Source organism: Pongo abelii, chromosome 10 (assembly GCF_028885655.2).
Source record: "Pongo abelii isolate AG06213 chromosome 10, NHGRI_mPonAbe1-v2.0_pri, whole genome shotgun sequence".
NCBI classification, from domain to species: domain Eukaryota; kingdom Metazoa; phylum Chordata; class Mammalia; order Primates; family Hominidae; genus Pongo; species Pongo abelii.
In genome coordinates this window covers 101,931,627-101,950,685 of record NC_071995.2, presented here as the reverse complement: position 1 = coordinate 101,950,685, position 19,059 = coordinate 101,931,627, and the positions used below count along the sequence as shown (strand labels likewise).

The following is a 19,059-nucleotide window of genomic DNA, read 5'->3' as shown; positions in this document are numbered from 1 at the left end:
CCTTTTCCAACAGTCTCTGTTTCTGATTGTTTAATGCCAAAACAACTGGTTGCTGTAGCCACTTAGGCAACCTGGTAGTTGTAGTTGTATCATAGAGGTAACCCAAAATTCATTCAGGTGTCTGAGACACTAGAAGGTTCTGGTTTGCTGAAGTTCATTTTGCAATAAATCAGCTGATCAACTTAGTCTTAAAAGGATCACTTCTATTGGCCTGGGTAATCACTGGGGTAGTACTCAGTATATGGTAGAAGCTATAAATATTGATTGAATAACTAAATAAATAAGCACAGTCACCACCTGTCCCAACATCATACCTAGTGGCTTATTAATTATTCCCTATACTTAAGTATAAGGAATACACACACACACACACACACACACACACACACACACACACACAATGCCTGTTAATATTGCAAATACAAAGTTACTTTCTCTTCTGAGAAGCAGTGAAATCTTTAATGCACAGATCATAAGATCCAGTTCCCTGGAGGTATTTAAACAGAGGTGGATATTGAAGTTGGTGGGGGCTCAGCCTCAGATGACCTTTAAGGTCTCTTTCAACCCATAACTCCTGGAATGCGAAAGTGTATAAAGTACCTCAGGCCTTCCATCTTGTTCTTGGTATTTGAACAACAGAGCAAGGGCAGATAGAATGCTATTGGTTCTAGTGTTGTTTGTTTTCCTTTAAGATCAAGAGATCCAGCGCTATTGTTTTGAAAGATTCTAAATGTTTCTCTGCATTTGGGAAAGCCTGCTAAATTTGTCTACTGTTTCAAATTCTGGTAGACATTTTCTAAGATGAAATGAGGCAACCAATTAAAATGAAAATGAAAAGCCTAACGTTTTGGAGGTAGACCAGATTTCTAGAGTTCTAAAATCTGCTTGCACACAGGGTTTGCAAATGCATTCCCACTGTTCTAAGCTGAATATTTATAAAATCATGTTCTGGGGTGAAGATTCTATGAAAGGAGGTAATTGATAGCTTGGCCTTTACCAGGCTGGCATAGGCCAAAGACACAAATTGGTGGCCTCTGATGATTCCAAGAGCAGTCGTGTTTTGTGTATCTCACACTACATTAAAAAAATCCAAAATGTTACCAACATTTAAAACTCAGAGGTTTTCACATGCATAAAAATACATATTTCTGCTTTTCCTGAAAATCCAGAAAGACTATTGTGCATTGCTGTAAAGAAATACTTGAGACTGGGTCATTTACAAAGAAAAGAGATTTAATTGACTCCTGAGAAGGGGAAATAGGCAAGTCCCATGGCAAAAGTAGGAGCAAGTGAGAGAGAGAGAGACATAGAGAGAGAGAGAGAGACATAGAGAGAGAGAGAGCAGGGGAGAAGGGGAGGAGGTGCCACACACTTTTAAATGACCAAATCTCAGGATAACTCACTCACTATCACAAGAACAGCACCAGAGGGATGGTGCTAAACCATTCATGAGAAATCTGTCCCCATTATCCAATCACCTCCCACCAGGGCCCACCTCCAACATTGGGGATTGCAATTCAACATGAGATTTGGGTGGGGTACAAATATACAAACTATATCAACTGTCTACAGTGGACCCACATTCTCTCATAGCAATAAAAGACAGGATCTGAAGGTCTCTGGCCCCTTATACTGGACATATCACCCCAGGGTATCCCCACTTGGACCCTTCTTTCATTTCTGTCATCCACCTGGCCTCTGAAGGCATTTGCTTTGGTCTCCACTCTCGGACAAAGCTGTGGCTCAGGAGGACTGTGTCTGGGCACCTGGCATGGCCAATGCCCTCTTTGCCATTTGACTGTGCCTTGAATTCAGGAAATATGTGTCTTGCTACAAGTTGTTACACTCCAGCGTGGTTGCTTCTACCTGGTAGAACTCAAGAACTCTAACCTTTTCCTGCTCCCATTTCACACCTACCAATTCCTGGTTTTCCCTCTTTTCTATCCCCCAAATCTGGATACTTTTTTTTTTGAGTGAAAAGAGCTGGTACTAATAATTATGACTGACCTTTGAACAAGGTAGAGGTTAGGGGTGCTGACCTCTCATACAGTTGAAAATCTGCATATAATTTTTGACTCCCCCAAAACTTAGCTACTAGTAGTCTTCTGTTGACTGGAAGCTTATTGATAATATAGTCAATTAACATATATTTTGTATGTTATTTTTATTATATACTGTATTCTTACAATAAAGTAATCTAAAGAAAAGAAAATGTTTTTAAGAAAATCGTAAAATATATATTTACTATTCATTAAGTGGAAGTGGATCATCATAAAAGTCTTCATCTTTGTCTGCATGTTGAGTAGGCTGAGGAGGAAGAGGAAGAGGAGGGGTTGGTCTTGCTGCCTCAGGGGTGGCAGAGGCAGAAGAAAATTCCTATATAAGTGGACCTGCTCAGTTCAAGGGTCAACTGTACTCTGGGACAACATGTGTAAACTGGAGCTATTGTAGGTATAATAGTTTTCTAGGGCTGCTATAAGAAAGTATCACAAACCACCTGGCTTAAAGCAACATAAATTTATTTTTTCACAATTCTGGAGACCAGAGGTCCAAATTTAGCTACCAGCAGCGTTGGCTTTTTCTGGAGATTCTGAAGGAGAAAGCTATTCAGTGCCTTTTTCCTAGCTTTTGGTGGTTGTTGGTGATATTTGGGGTTCCTTGGCTTGTAGGTACACCCCTCCAATCTCTGCCTTCCTTATCACATGGGATTCTTCCTGCACGTCCGTATCTCTGTTTTCTTTTCTTATTAGGACAGCAGTCATATTGGATTAAGGACCACCATTTTAGCTTAATTATCTTTGCAAAGACCTGATTTCCAAATAAGGTTACATTCACAGGCACAGGAGGTTAGGACCTCAACGTATCTTCTAGGGGACACAATTTATATCACAGCAAGCTGGGTCATTTGTTCATGCTACCTCAGGCCCAATGCCTTCCTGCAAATTGCCCTTTATTTGTCCAGATAAGTCTGCTCAACACCTCACCCAGTCAGATCCCAAAGCTCTAAACACTTATCCTTCCTCATTCTGCTCCCTCCATGAATGATCTCATTCCATGTTACTGTTAGGTGACAGGTCATCCAATTAAATAAATGGTAAGGAATGCTAAACTACATTGACTCTCTAAAGTTTATCTGCACTGTCTAATTGAAGATGATTTCTGAATTATAAGAGTAAAACATATTCAGTGCATAAAATTTGAATATTACATAGAAGTTACCCAGAGTTTGAATTATATCTCTGAGAAACAACTGTTAATTTGATTTTCTTCCAGTTTTTATTCTTTGCCTCTTAAAAATCAAAATTATATACTTTTATGTTGCATTATAATAAGCATTTTTCCATGTAAACTCTAGTATACTATATAATGTTCAAAATTTGTCAGGCGTTTTCTAAATGCCAACTACTACCCTAAGTACTTTATGTGCATTATCTAATCTACTATTAATAGTTAGAATATTCCTAGAGGTAGATATGATTATTCCTGTTTTATGAATGAGAAACTGAGGCAGAGTAAACCTAGAGAATTTTTTCTAGTTTACACAACTATTATTTTGTAGAATCAGGATTCAAACCCAGCTCACCAAACTTCAGAGCTTGCACTGACACCACTGTGAAGAATATCTTAACTTAGAAACAAACCATAATTCATTTTTATTTATATGGAAGCAAGAATCTCAAAAAGAATTGGCTTGGGTAATAAGATAAAGGCAAATGAATCTTGTATCTTTTCATCCCTTTCACAGCACCCCTCTCCCCAAAAGAGATCTCAACACTCAAATCTCAATCCTACATTGGCATGCACACACAAGCACACACCTACACACACATGTGCGCACATGTGCATGCCCCTCTACCATTCATCTAGTTGTAAATCTAGGGAATTATTCTTCCCTTTTTCTGTGTGCCTCTTCCTCCCATAACCAACCCACTACCAAATTGGCTAAGAAGCCAGATTTGCTTCTTAGATATATCTTTAAACTGTCTTATCTCCAACTCCTCCAGGCCACCATCACCAGTGACAGGGAAATGTGGCATTGCACTAGCTCTGCTCATTAATATCTTTGACAGCTGGGGACTTTTTTCCTGTTTACTTTCTACTGACACGCTAGAAATGTAGATATGAATGGTTCGAGTTGACACAGTAGGCTGTCAGTTTCCCAGTGGAAATGAATTAGGTAAAGAAACTCACATCAACTGTTGGATAAGAATCAATGTGGGTGGTATAGCTCTTTTCTCTCTGTGATCTTTACAATATTATAGGGCAGTTTTAAGCAATTGAGATTTTTTTTTTACCTTCTGACAGTGCATCAAAAGGAGTGGCTTGAGCAGTCAATATCGGATTACGGGGTTGACAGATCTGGATTCAAGTTTCAACTCTGCTAATTATTTGTGTGACCTTTAGCAAGCTACTTGCTCTAAGCCTGTGTTGGTTTCTTAAGACCACTGTAATAAATTACCGCAAAATGGGTGACTTAAAAAAACAGAAATGTATTCTCTCAGTTTGGGAAGCTACAAGTCTAAAATCAAGGTGTTCATGGGTCTGTGCTTTTTCTGAAGCCCCTAGGGTAGGATCTTCCTTGTGGCTTCTTCCATCTCCTGGTAGCCCAGGTGTTCCTTGGCTTGCAGCAGGGTATCTGCAATATCTGTCCCTGTTTTCACCTGGGTCTTCCCTCTGTGTCTTTTTCTTCACATGACATTCTCTTGTGTATCTCAGTTTCCTTCTTCTCTTATAAGGACTCCAGTCTTATTAGATTATGGCTCACCCTAATCCAGAATGACTTCATCTTAATTTGGTTACATCTTCAAAGACCCTATTTCCAAATAAGGTCACATGCACAGGTGCTGGGGGTTAGGACTTTAATATATCTTTTTTGGCAGGGAGGGGAGGGAGTGAACACAATTCAACCCATAAGCCTCAAAACTAGCTTTCTGACCTGCGCAAGAGAGATAATAATACTATCTGCTAGATATGATTCTTTTGAGGATTCAGTGACAAACATGTCTGGGGCCTCACACAGTGCCTTCAACATAACTAGAAGACCCTCCCCTCTTCTTCTTCTCCTACTCAGCTACCCCAGTCTGTCATTTTTGTTTACTCAGAGTAGAAACACAAAACAAGCAACCAAAAGTTTACGTATTACCTGACTCCATCCTTCCTGCCATTAATTTAGCAGGTGTTTTTGGTGAATTTTTCAAACGAATGTGTTTACCTTTCACAGTATTTCCAGAAAGGACTCAAAGTTCAATGGCGTGTAAAAGACTACTTCATACTTGCCAGTACATAGTCCCCAGGTCTTCTGTAAGCACAGTTTCTTTTGATGAAGAAAGCTATGAAGAACTCCTTTCCTCTCCAGCACCATGCAGTGAAACTGATGAGGCCCCATTGATTTTTACTGCCAGAGGAGAAACTGAGGAGAGAGCCAGAGGAGCACCCAAGCAGGCTTGGAACAGTTCATTTTTGGAACAACTGGTTAAAAAGCCTAATTGGGCACACTCAGTAAATCCTGTTCACCTGGAGGCTCAGGGCATACACATCAATAGACACACAAGACCTAACGGCCAGCCCTTGAGCAGTCCCAAGAAAAATTCTGGTAAGTATCATGTTGTGGTTACTGACTCTTCTTGTTTCAACCTGTCACATTTTGTTTTTAACTTCAATATAAAGAGAAAAAATATTGACTTCATGGTCAGTCCTATTCTAGAAGGTACTGTAAGAACGGTAGTAGCCAGTCTTCAATGAAAGTCTGCTTGTTGTCAAGCATTATATTGGAGGAGAGAACAGGTGTGACTTGACAGGTAATTTGATGATTCAGTTATTGCACCTGACAATGACAGCTATTATCATCACCATTCCAGCCCCACTTATTAAGCTTTCACCATGTGCCAGACACTGTGCTAGGCATTTTATATTATTTTATGGAATCCTCATATAATATTCAGGCAGATCATACTATTATCCCCATTTTACAGACAAGGAAGTTGTGAATTCACAGCACAGGATATAGGAGGAATGATTCAAAGTAAGAACATGGCCCAGAAGGGATAAGTTTCGACTGTGCTCAAATATCAACTCTCTCCCATCTCAGATCTGTAGCCATGATCAAGTCTTATAAATGTTTTTGCAGCCCCATTTTTTATCTGTAAAAAATGACAATTATTACTTCAAATTAAATGATTTATATAAATAAAATTTCCTGAACATAGTAAGGGCTTAATGGGGGTGGTGATGATGGTGGTGGTACTTATGGTGCTGATGTTCAGACTGGAGGAGAGAAAATGTAAGGAAAAAATGTGGATCTCCAAATATTCCAAGAGCTGTCATGTAGAAGAAGGATGAGACTTGATGTTATATAGTCTTTTCATTTATAGCAAGCTTGTCCGACTCATGGTCTATGGCTTTGTATGTGGCCCAACACAAATTCGTAAACTTTCTGAAAACATGAGATTATTTGTGAGTTTTTTTTCTCATTAGCTATCATCAGTGTTAGCGTATTTTATTTATGGCCCAAAACAAGACAATTCTTTTTTTCTTCCTGTGTGGCCCAGGGAAGCCAAAAGATTGGACACCCCTGCTTTATAGGGACCTTTTGAGGTAGGTTTCCCTCCACATGTTTGTACAGTTTGTTGGAGTTGACCAGAAGACAAAAGAGATAGATTTTGACTCAATACAAAGGAGAACTTTCCTTGAACTATAAGAGAATGTACTGCATGGGCTAGAAGTGCTCAAGCAGGGGGCTGGGAGACCTTCTTCCAGAAAGGCTATGTCAAAGATTCCTTTGTTTCTGGGAGGCTGGGCCTGGTGATGGGAAACAGAAGATGCTGGTTGGCTAACACTTTTGAATTCTTATTATGAATAAGGCAATATGTTGAAATTGGAATGTACATCTTCAGTTTTGATCTGCATGACTCTCCTCTGAGATAGAAACTGTTATTTTCCTATGGTTTAGTGCAGAATCCAGGTCAGAGTATTTCTAGATCCAGGTTCTAAATATGACTATGGTGACTCTTGAGTACTGAGCACTTGCCATGTACTTGATGCTTAACATTTTGTCAGATTCTTTCCTCCAATACTTTGCTAGTTTCCTTTCTCATTTCAAGTCTTTGGCTTGAAATGTCACCTACTTAGGTCTTTCTCAACTTCCTTTCTCAGTTTATTTTTCATCCTAGGATTTATTACCAGCTGGCACTTAACATTTATTCATTCACTTACTTGTTAGTCTGCGTCTCCTCCCTACTTTTTATTGCCTGCCATATTCCGTCTGTATCCCCAAGATCTAGAATACTACTGAGCACATACTGGGCATTCAAATATTAATAAATGAATGAACAAACTCAATCTCACTAGCAACCCTGTGAAGTAGGTAATATAATTCCCATCTTTCGGGTAAGGACAAAGAGACTTAGGCCAGGTCATGTACCAAGATTTGAATCTATGAAGTCTTGACCCCAGAGCTTTATTTCATTATACCACACTGTTCCTTTAAGATAGTTTGTTGCAAAATGTATCATTACTAAATTGCTTTCAGGGAAGGAAATTTCTATTTTTTGGCTCAAGACATAGGAAAGCATATCCTGTCTAGGTCATGCCCTGTTGCTCCAAACTCCAAAGCTACATCAATGTTCTCTGGAGGATTCTTCTTGCACTGAATATTGATGGCAGTGAATGGTTCATCTGACAGGGCCAGAAATCCAAATCAACAGCTATTAAGCACCTAGTGTTCACAAAGCAACATGCTTGAAAGTTTTCATTTACTTGGAGATATTAAAATGCCATTCTGCCTTTATTTCGGGAAGTGATTCCTGCATTGGAGAATTCAGATTCACAAAAAAATTTTCACTGTTTGACTTGGGCATGTGGAATGTGCAGAGGGAGGTGCTCAGTACATACTAGGCATAGAACAGAGTGCAATGAACTAAACTGAATTACATAAGGATAGACTGGCTGTTTGACATCCACTGTTAGGAAGGTACTATTCATTTTAATTATTTTACATATTTTTTGAATTTTGGAATGATCTGAGTTGCTCCAAATATTCTAGACATTCAAATGCTATTAAAAACCTTTTGAAAGCTTCTAGAAAGTGATTTAAAGCACATACATTTTTTATTTAAGGCACATAAATTATCTTAAGTCACTACTGAAGAATTAGATTTTAATTTGTGTAGGTCAATGGGCAGAATTTCTCAGGTAAAAGCTTCATGATTTATATATGTATTTATATATAAATTTTGAAGTTTATATATGCAATATATTATATAATATGGAAGTTTATATATACATATGAAAATGTAGGTAAATACATGTTTGTGAATATATATATATATTCACACACACATATAGCAGTCTTGGCTATGTTGTAAAAAAACACATCTTTTGTATGGAAAAACTATTTCGTTGGGCAAAGAAAGAAAAAAGTCAAACTTATTAGTATTAGTGGATATGTGTGTGTGATGTAGACCCAGTCTTAGGTTAATTTACTGTTTGTTTTAATCTTCAGCTGGTTTGAAGTTTCCAATAAAACTTATGAAGTAACAGCCTCCTGCATTTAAAAAAATCATCAGTTGATAGCCTACAGGAGCTGTAGGCACATTTGCTTTTACATATCCATTAATAACTCCACTTGACAATTTTCCATTCACAAACTTTCCCTTCATTTAGAAGTTCGGGCCCTATTTTAGCCACCGATTCTTCTGTGTCTCTCTCTTCAGGAGTTTTGAACAGTTTTCCTTGAAACAGAAAGTTTTCTGAGGATTATGCAAAAGCTATTTTTTTTTTTTTTTTGAGGCGTTGGGTAGGTGGTTTCAAAGAACAGGAGAGGAATAGATAGCATTTTTGTTTTCTTAGAGAAATATGGGAAGGCAGGTGAGGATCATGTCAGGGTTTTTTTTTTTTTTTCTTTCCCCTCTGAGCACATTACAAATGTTGATTTCTCAGACGTCCAGTTGTCGCTGGGGTGCGGTGTGGTCCCGCACGCTTGAGCCTCATCTCTGTCCTGCTTTCCTGCTTTGCCTTCCAGGTTCTGCCGCCAGACCTTCCACTGCCATCGGCCTCTGCAGGAGGAGCCAGACGCCCGGCGCTCTGCAGAGCACCGTCCCGAGTAACACAGAGCTCGAGCCGGAGGAGAGGATGGCAGTCCCAGCAGGCGCTCAGGCACACCCCGACATCCAAAGCAGACTCCTGGGCGCGTCCGGAAATCCCGTCGGAAGAGGCGCGGTTGCCATGGCGCCGGAGATGCTCCCCAAGCATCCTCATACCCCGCGGGACAGGAGGCCTCAGGCGGACACCTCCCTCCATGGCAATCTGGCAGGAGCGCCCCTTCCTCTGCTGGCCGGTGCTTCCACCCATTTCCCCTCCAAGAGGTTAATAAAGGTTTGCTCCTCAGCACCCCCCCCCCCCCAACCCGGCGTTTCCATACGGTTTGTTCACAGGCCCTTTCTAGGCCGGTGGTGAATGCTCACTTACATTGACCGCTGCGAGGGAATTGTTCGGCGAGTGCTGCCCATCTTCAAATCAATGCCTGCTCAGAACAACAGACAGGGCCTCAGATGTACTGGTTTCCACAGAACCATTGTTAGGCTTTTGTGAAGCATTTTTGAACCTAATAAATAATGTCAAAAGTCCCTAGCGCAGCCAAAAATGTTCCTTTTGAAGCATCTCTAATAGTATTTTTGTTCTGCGGTGTCTCCCAGTGTTACAAAGAATTTGTGCCTCACAATAGGGATGGGGTACATCGCGTGCCACTTTGCAACGTGCCTCGTGGGATTGTGAGGACCCCTCTTTGTTTTGCTTTCGCAGGTAAATGGTTTCACTTGCCAGCTTCGCCTTTGGCTTAAGGATGTTTTCTAAGGGCCTTTAGAATTTCTAAAGAGAGGTTGGGAAAACATAATTGAATGTCTGTAATTTAATAATTTACATGTAATTTAATTACTCCTGATGTGCCCAGGGGAATTTTTCATGTCGTATTAAGGGTTTAATGTCAGAAACCTGAAGCTGGACCCCAGTGTGAGGCCCTGAAACACTTGGAACCAAGTTTAATGTAAAAGAGGTGCTGAATTTGCTGATTTGTAATATAAAAAACTGGAGCAGCTTAGGGAACCTTTTATCAAACTAGTAATTTTAGGCAATACCTTTTATTTTGTTTAATATAGCAGCTTTTCTTCATGGTGGGATTCTGAGACCAACTTTATCAATTGATTTTATGAGTTTAGTTTTTCTCTTTTTAATATAGTAGGTTTTTTTTTCCCCTTCAGAAACAAAGAGAAGTCAATGTGACCGATATGCTTACATGCAGTTTTGCACTCAAGTTCCTTGGAATTTTCCCACAAGCTTGGATTCACAGAGTTTGATAGATGGAGGTTGTCAAATCTTACTAAAACCTAAAGTATAATAAATAAATAAATAAATAAAACTTTTTTTTTTGCTTCAGTTAAAATGAATATACATAGTATGATTACATTTAAGACAGCATAATGTCTCCAGTCCAAATTTAAGTCTCAATGTTTTGAGAGGAATGAAATGTTATAAGTAATAACTTCTTAACATTTAAGAGTCTGTTTAGTCCTTTGGAGACTGAAGACCATTTACTTTTTTTTTAATATTAGCATGCTTTAGGAATTATGCACTTTAAAGAAAAATGGAATCCCTAAACTTTAGAGCTTTCTTGGTTCCAGATTAATATGATTTTTTAATAATAAATATGCTTTTATTTTTATTTATTTATTAACATGGTTTATTATAAGACAATGTACAGGTTATCAATGTTGATTGCTGTGGTTTCCTGAGGATATAATGGCATCTGCTCACCAGAGTTCATGTGACAATCATAATTCAACTTCATGCCATTTGGTTGGAAATAAATGTATTAGGCAAACTCATGGACTTATGTAGAAGTTTGATTCTGTGATATTTTAATTTGCTATTTAATTATGAGTTAACACAACTGATTTTTTAGTTTAAGACACCATTACTTAAAGTTATTTTAAAACAATTAACCAAAAATTTGTAATGGTCAATTTCAAGAATAGGAAATGTACTTGATATAGTAGATGGATTCCTTCAGCTGTAGAAGTGCAAATTACTGAATTTATTAAAAATGCAAAAAAGAAGGAGAGATCCTGTTCAGAATTCAGAAAAGGAATACAGGCTAAAGATATAAAATATGTGGTATTCTAAAGAAGTTTCCCAAAGTGTGTTTTGTGAAACACTGGTATAAGAAAGATAGTTTATGAGATGGAGAGTCCATAGATAAATATGTCTGAGAGATACCCACCATGCACCCTCTTAGAGAGTCATAGTAACATTAGGTCCCTGAGAAATCCCATAATAAAAAAAATCTGATAAACTCTGTTTAACCCAATGTCTAGCAACCTTATTTAATCATGGAATCCTGATAGATTCGTGTGTGTGTAAACATGTATGTGTTTTTGAAAAAAACTTGGTACTTTGTACCACCAGTGTCCTATGCAACACCCTTGGGAAAACATTGCTCAAAACTCTGTTCTAAATACACAAAAGTCTATGTAGATTTGTAGGGTTCAAAGTAAGGATTTCTTTTCAAATTAGTGAGGTAAAAATCAGGGCTAAAGAGAGAGCACTTTGAGACCCTATTCTTCCTTGGAGCAGAGTAGTGAGCTGTCTCTGTTTATTTGTCCTCATTTTGGATGCACATGTTTGGGAGAAAATTAGTTGACCCAACCCTGATCATGCTCTTTAGTGATGGATGAGAAGCATTTTCAACTCTGTCGTCGTCATAGGCTGGAGGGATTCAAGTCCTTTGGAATGACAGCTTCTTTTGTACTATAACTTAGACACAAATGCACCAAGGTAAATGTAGTGAATTCTTTCCCAATACCATTTGTTCTGAAAACAGTGCTAAATTAAACAGTCATAAATGAGGATGAATCCATTTAAGGAAATAAATAATATATTTTTATATGTAGCATAGGCAGTGAGGACTAGAATGAGGCCCTATTGTATAAAATAATTGTTTCACAGGTTCTGAGTTATAGTTTGCCTTTATTTCTTTATGTGGTTTGACTTATGGTTATATGGTATTACCACATACCATAAGTATCTTTAAGGAACATAATATGCCACTTCTTGGAAAAATATTTTTATGAAAGTTGCATCAGAAAATAAATATTGACAAATATAAAAATTTGGTGCATTGAAGAAACTAAATATTTAGGATAGTTTCTAGTGAATAATGTTTACAAATAAGGACTCTTTTTGTAATATATAAAATAATAATTATAATAACAGCTAATATTTATTGTGTATTATACTAGAGACTGTCCTGTTTAACGTGTATTAATTCATTTAGTCCTCATAATGGCTTCATGAAGTAGTTACTATTATCTCCATTTCATAGATAAGGAAGCTTCATCTTTAATGATAATAATGATAACATACATCTATACATACATATACAAATATTTTTTAAAAACTGTATATTTTGTTATTTTATATATACAGCTGTATTATACAATATATTATGAAAGCTAGCATATATGCATATATGAATATGTTTGTGTTCCACCTACATCTATAAATCAGTTTTTATACCCTGCTGTTGGTACATAAGTGAGGTGAGAATAGAGACTCTACTTATATCCCCTCACCTCCTGATTATATAGTAGAGAACTGGAAGTGATAATTGTGGGTTTACAACATAGCATACATTTGAACTCTTTGAAGAACAAAGCATAACAGATTGTCACATAGTTCTTTTTATTTGAAAGAACATTATCCCTGAAGGCTCAGAAAATAAGGGAAGGAAAGGTTGTTTTGAGGTTTATGAAAGATGGCAGCACTTTTAAGATTGTTGGAGCTGACCAAAATCAGACTTGTGAAAGACATGGGCTGTTGTACTGGGAGCATTAAGGAAAAAGCTAAGGTACTGGGGCTGACCCAGATCTCAAGAGCCAAGGGTGCATTCCTATACATATGACCTGAACTCAACATCACTCCTACCACTTGGCCAGAGTGTCTTTGCTGTTAAATTGGGATTACAGTAGTTTTTTCCAATCCTGTGAAGAAAGTCATTGGTAGCTTGATGGGGATGGCATTGAATCTATAAATTACCTTGGGCAGTATGGCCATTTTCACAATATTGATTCTTCCTATCCATGAGCATGGAATGTTCTTCCATTTGTTTGTATCCTCTTTTATTTCGTTGAGCAGTGGCTTGTAGTTCTCCTTGAAGAGGTCCTTCACGTCCCTTGTAAGTTGGATTCCTAGGTATTTTATTCTCTTTGAAGCAATTGTGAATGGGAGTTCACTCATGATTTGGCTCTCTGTTTGTCTGTTATTGGTATATAGGAATGCTTGTGATTTTTGCACATTGGTTTTGTATCCTGAGACTTTGCTGAAGTTGCTTATCAGCTTAAGGAGATTTTGAGCTGAGACAATGGGGTTTTCTAGATACACAATCATGTCATCTGCAAACAGGGACAATTTGACTTCCTCTTTTCCTAAATGAATACCCTTTATTTCTTTCTCCTTCCTGATTGCCCTGGCCAGAACTTCCAACACTATGTTGAATAGGAGTGGTGAGAGAGGGCATCCCTGTCTTGTGCCAGTTTTCAAAGGGAATGCTTCCAGTTTTTGCCCATTCAGTATGATATTGGCTGTGGGTTTGTCATAAATAGCTCTTATTATTTTGAGATACATCCCATCAATACCTAATTTATTGAGAGTTGTTAGCATGAAGAGTTGTTGAATTTTGTCAAAGGCCTTTTCTGCATCTATTGAGATAATCATGTGGTTTTTGTCTTTGGTTCTGTTTATATGCTGGATTACGTTTATTGATTTGCATATGTTGAACTAGCCTTGCATCCCAGGGATGAAGCCCACTTGATCATGGTGGATAAGCTTTTTGATGTGCTGCTGGATTTGGTTTGCCAGTATTTTATTGAGGATTTTTGCATCGATGTTCATCAGGGATATTGGTCTAAAATTCTCTTTTTTTGTTATGTCTCTGCCAGGCTTTGGTATCAGGATGATGCTGGCCTCATAAAATGAGTTAGGGAGGATTCCCTCTTTTTCTATTGATTGGGATAGTTTCAGAAGGAATGGTACCAGTTCCTCCTTGTACCTCTGGTAGAATTCAGCTGTGAATCCGTCTGGTCTGGACTTTTTTTGGTTGGTAAGCTATTAATAATTGCCTCAATTTCGGAGCCTGTTATTGGTCTATTCAGAGATTCAACTTCTTCCTGGTTTAGTCTTGGAAGGGTGTATGTTACTTTAAAGTTCGTATGGAACCAAAAAAGAGCCCGCATCGCCAAGTCAATCCTAAGCCAAAAGAACAAAGTTGGAGGCATCACGCTACCTGACTTCAAACTGTACTACAAGGCTACAGGTAACCAAAACAGCACAGTACTGGTACCAAAACAGGGATATAGACCAATGGAACAGATCAGAGCCCTCAGAAATAATACCACACATCTACAACCATCTGATCTTTGACAAACCTGACAAAAACAAGAAATGGGGAAAGGATTCCCTATTTAATAAATGGTGCTGGGAAAACTGGCTAGCCATATGTAGAAAGCTGAAACTGGATCCCTTCCTTACACCTTATACAAAAATTAATTCAAGATAGATTAAAGTCTTAAATGTTAGACCTAAAAACCATAAAAACCCTAGAAGAAAACCTAGGCAATACCATTCAGGACATAGGCATGGGCAAGGACTTCATGTCTAAAATACCAAAAGCAATGGCAACAAAAGCCAAAATTGACAAATGGGATCTAATTAAACTCAAGAGCTTCTGCACAGCAAAAGAAACTACCATCAGAGTGACCAGGCAACCTACAAAATGGGAGAAAATTTTTGCAACCTACTCATCTGACAAAGGGCTAATATCCAGAATCTTCAATGAACTCAAACAAATTTACAAGAAAAAAACAAACAACCCCATCAAAAAGTGGGCAAAGGACATGAACAGACACTTCTCAAAAGAAGACATTTATGCAGCCAAAAGACACATGAAAAAATGCTCATCATCACTGGCCATCAGAGAAATGCAAAACAAAACCACAATGAGATACCATCTCACACCAGTTAGAATGGCAATCATTAAAAAGTCAGGAAACAACAGGTGCTGGAGAGGTTCTGGAGAAATAGGACACTTTTACACTGTTTGTGGGACTGTAAACTAGTTCAACCATTGTGGAAGACAGTGTGGCGATTCCTCAGGGATCTAGAACTAGAAATACCATTTGACCCAGCCATCCCATTACTGGGTATATACCCAAAGGATTATAAATCATGCTGCTATAAAGACACATGCACACGTGTGTGTATTGTGGCACTATTCACAATAGCATAGACTTGGAACCAATCCAAATGTCTATCAATGATAGACTGGATTAAGAAAATGTGGCACATATACACCATGGAAAACTATGCAGCCATAAAAAATGATGAGTTCATGTCCTTTGTAGGGACGTGGATGAAGCTGGGAACCATCATTCTCAGCAAACTCTCACAAGGACAGAGAACCAAACACCGCATATTCTCACTCATAGGTGGGAATTGAACAATGAGAACACTTGGACACAGGAAGCGGAACATCACACACCGGGGCCTGTTGTGGGGTGGCGGGAGAGGGGAGGGATAGCATTAGGAGATATACCTAATGTAAATGACGAGTTAATGGGTGCAGCACACCAGCATGGCACATGTATACATATGTAACAAACCTGCACGCTGTGCGCATGTACCCTAGAACTTAAAGTATAAATTAAAATAAAAAAAATTGTGATTACATGTTTTGTTTACTGCAAAGGATAACTTGGGGACCAAATTTGCTATAAAATGAAAGCATTTTGAAAAGTAAGAGTGGTATACAAATTCAAATCATTATTTTATGACTAATATCAGCAATAATTAGTACATATATCATCATTACTTATGCAGGGCTGATATAAGAGGTTATAGATCTAACTGCCTTACACTGACATTGAACACAATTTCTGCTGACTGTGTCATCATATTCCTCTCTAAGAAGTTTTTATATACTATATCCTTTACCTTTATTCCATAACTGTGAGGTCAGTAGTATTATCCCATTTACCAATGAGGAAACTGAAACACAGGGAGACAAAGCAATTTGGCCAATGACTGCCTCCATCACTCATGCTTGCAAACATTACAGTACAATGTCTTATTCAAAGCAAGTTATATGTTAAAAAACACAATGTATGCAGTTGATGAATTTACAAACTATTCCATGAAGAACCTCCAATTTAGAAAAGTTCAGATTGGGGTACAGGATGCCATGTGGTACAGGATGCCATGTGTTATCCTCCAAATGTGGAGCTCTCTATAAAATACTCTATAGTTCAGCTCTCTATAAAAGACTCTAAAATTACCCAGACAAGGGAAGGGATAAGGTAATGTTTTGTAACTACAAATGTGATGTTGAGGATTTGAAGTCACACAGGGACACAGGAAAGGAATTGTTGTCAAGAGAAGACTCATCCTCAAGAAGAATGCTCCAACCCTTTACCATGGAGTAATATGTAGCCATAAAAAGAATGAGATTATGTCCTTGCAGGAACATGGATGGAGCTGGAGGCCATTATCCTTAGCAAACTAACACAGGAACAGAAAACCAAATACCCCATGTTCTCAGTTATAAGTGGGAGCTAAATTATGAGAACACATGGACACATGAAGGGCACCAACACACACTGGGGCCTTTCGGAGGGTGGAGGGTGGAGGATGGGAGGAGGGAGAGGATCAGGAAAAATAACTAATGGGCACTATTATGCCTAATACCTGGGTTATGACATAATCTGTACAACAAACCTCCATAACACAAGTTTACCTATGTAACAAGCCTGCACGTGTATTCCTGAACTTAAGAAAAATGCTTCAGAATTCTTAAGGTGTATGGGGTCCCTCTTGCACAGTCGAAGGTCTTTGTGAAATATAATTCTCTGCATCCATCCTTTCTCACAAGGTTTTCTTTTTCTTTCTTTTCTTTCTTTCTTTTCTTTCTTTCTCCTTTCTTTCTTTCTTTCTTTCTTTCTTTCTTTCTTTCTTTCTTTCTTCTCCTTCCTTCCTTTCTTTCCTTTCTTTCTTCTTTCTTCTCCTTCCTTCCTTCCTTTCTTTCCTTTCTTTCTTTCTTTCTTTCTTTCTTTCTCTCTCTCTCCCTTTCTTTCTTTCTTTCTTTCTCTCTCTCTCCCTTTCTTTCTTTCTTTCTTTCTTTCTCTTTCTCTCTTTCTTTCTTTCTTTCCTTTCTTTCTTTCTTTCTTTCTTTCTCTTTCTTTCTTTCTTTCTTTCTTTCTTTCTTTCTTTCTTTCTTTCTTTCTTTCTTTCTTTCTTTCTTTCTTTCTTTCTTTCTTTCTTTCTTTCTTTCTTTCTTTCTTTCTTTCTCTTTCTTTCTTTTTTTCCTGCCTTGTTTAGGCTTCCCACTCCTGCTTCCTCCATACTCCCATGCTCTGTGTTTTCCCTTCTCTATGGGAATCAATCCAATTTTGTAAGTCAGATATTGAGATCATGAAGCATTAGTTGGGTCCTTACCATCCTAGGTACTCTGCAAGAGATCTGAGAAATTTGATTCAACTTGACCAATAGTTGTTGTACTCACCATGTACAAGGCACTGGTGTTGGTGCTGGGGTTGCCTACTAAAAAGGACACAGTCTTCTTCCTTGACTAGTTCAACCTAGTGCAAGGCTTAGTTCTTTCATTTATTCATTCTAAAATATTTACGGAACATTTGCTGTGTGCTGGATGTGTTTTACTGGAGACAGAATAGTGAAGAGCCATTTTAATTAAGTGAGACCTAGATAGTGAAACATGAAATAATGTCACAATGATATTTAGGTCCTTTGATGATAATCCTTTAGCCACAGTTGTGAGACCCAAAATCTCTGAAAATTAAAAGTTCATTTTTCTGTCAATTATGAGCCAAACTGAACACATGAGTATTCTCACTCTGGGGAATACTCATGTATTTCAATGAAGACGTAGTAATATATTTGATGATATATTTCTGCCTTGGACCCCCATGGAAGATGTTAAACAACACGTGATTTATGCATCATTCCATAATACGTAGCTTACAGCCATAACATAGAAAAAATTCTAAATTCTGAACTCAACCAGCCTGGAGGGTTTTGAAAAAAGGATTTTGAAGTTTTAAAGTGAGTAAGTGCAGTAGAAAGTTAGAGAAGGGAGAGATCAGTTCTGGTTGGAATAATCATCGAAGGCTTCCTGTAGAAGAATTTGAACTTGATTTTGGAGTGTGGAGGATTTAAAGGGACAAAACAGTGGATAAAATGGAAGTAGCAACCAGGGACTGATCAACTTTCATGGTACCTGAAGCTTATACGTTTTGAGGGGAGCTCTTCCAGGAATAGAATACAACACTGTAAACATAGGTAGAGGAAACGGTCCTTACAAACAAAGGACCCTTCAGCTCATTTTATTTGTTTTTTAATAAATCCATCTCTGAGTAAGGCAAAAGACATGGGGATTTACCTTACAAAGTGAAATATACCTGCAGATATGTGTTGATTCATAGAGGAGAGAAAGAGGAGACCAGAGATGGGTTCCTGAAAGGGAAGGGAATTAATCTTATTTATTTTCTTTTTGAATTGTTTGAGATTTTGGAAATTGATAGCCAAAACAAGACATCCTTTCAAAAAATTTGGGCATAGTATGTGTGGCTTTTGGAAAATAGTCTAAAGAGATTTTAAAGAATGAATCAATTTTTCATTGAATTCACTTCAATGAATTCTATGGTGTTTTTCAGAGTGAGTGGCCTTTTTTAGTTTTCTCATGTTTGACTCTATAGCTAGTCCATTGCTAACATTTAAATGTTTGTCAATCATAATTATTTTAATGTAGTTAAATGGAAAACTCTTTAAAGAAGAGAAAAAGCTGCATTTCTTTACCTTTTTAATAGACTAGGGATATATTTTCTTTAGATTTCAGAATATATGCATGAATTTCAAAATATATTTAAAGATGAATACTTTAAAATTAAAATGGAGATTTCAGTCTTATTATTAGTCAGTATACCTAGCAATACTCTTTTCCAA

At 37.9% G+C, this 19,059-nt stretch overlaps 1 protein-coding gene across 8 annotated transcripts in view; it reads left to right on the top strand.

Moving 5' to 3' along the window:
* C10H12orf42 (chromosome 10 C12orf42 homolog) overlaps positions 1-9,816 on the top strand; it is a 267,817-nt gene extending 258,001 nt beyond the window's left edge. For 5 of the 8 annotated variants that reach the window (XM_054527569.1, XM_054527570.1, XM_054527571.1 and 2 more), the window contains 2 exons: positions 5,222-5,593; positions 9,020-9,630. In XM_054527569.1, coding sequence (XP_054383544.1) covers positions 5,222-5,593; positions 9,020-9,453 — 806 coding nt within the window. In that variant the 3' untranslated portion in view covers positions 9,454-9,630. Of the gene's footprint in view, positions 1-5,221; positions 5,594-9,019 lie in introns of all 8 variants that reach the window. The other 3 variants (XM_024257046.2, XM_054527577.2, XM_054527576.2) reach the window with 3 other exon arrangements.
* The last annotated feature ends 9,243 nt before the right edge of the window (positions 9,817-19,059 follow it).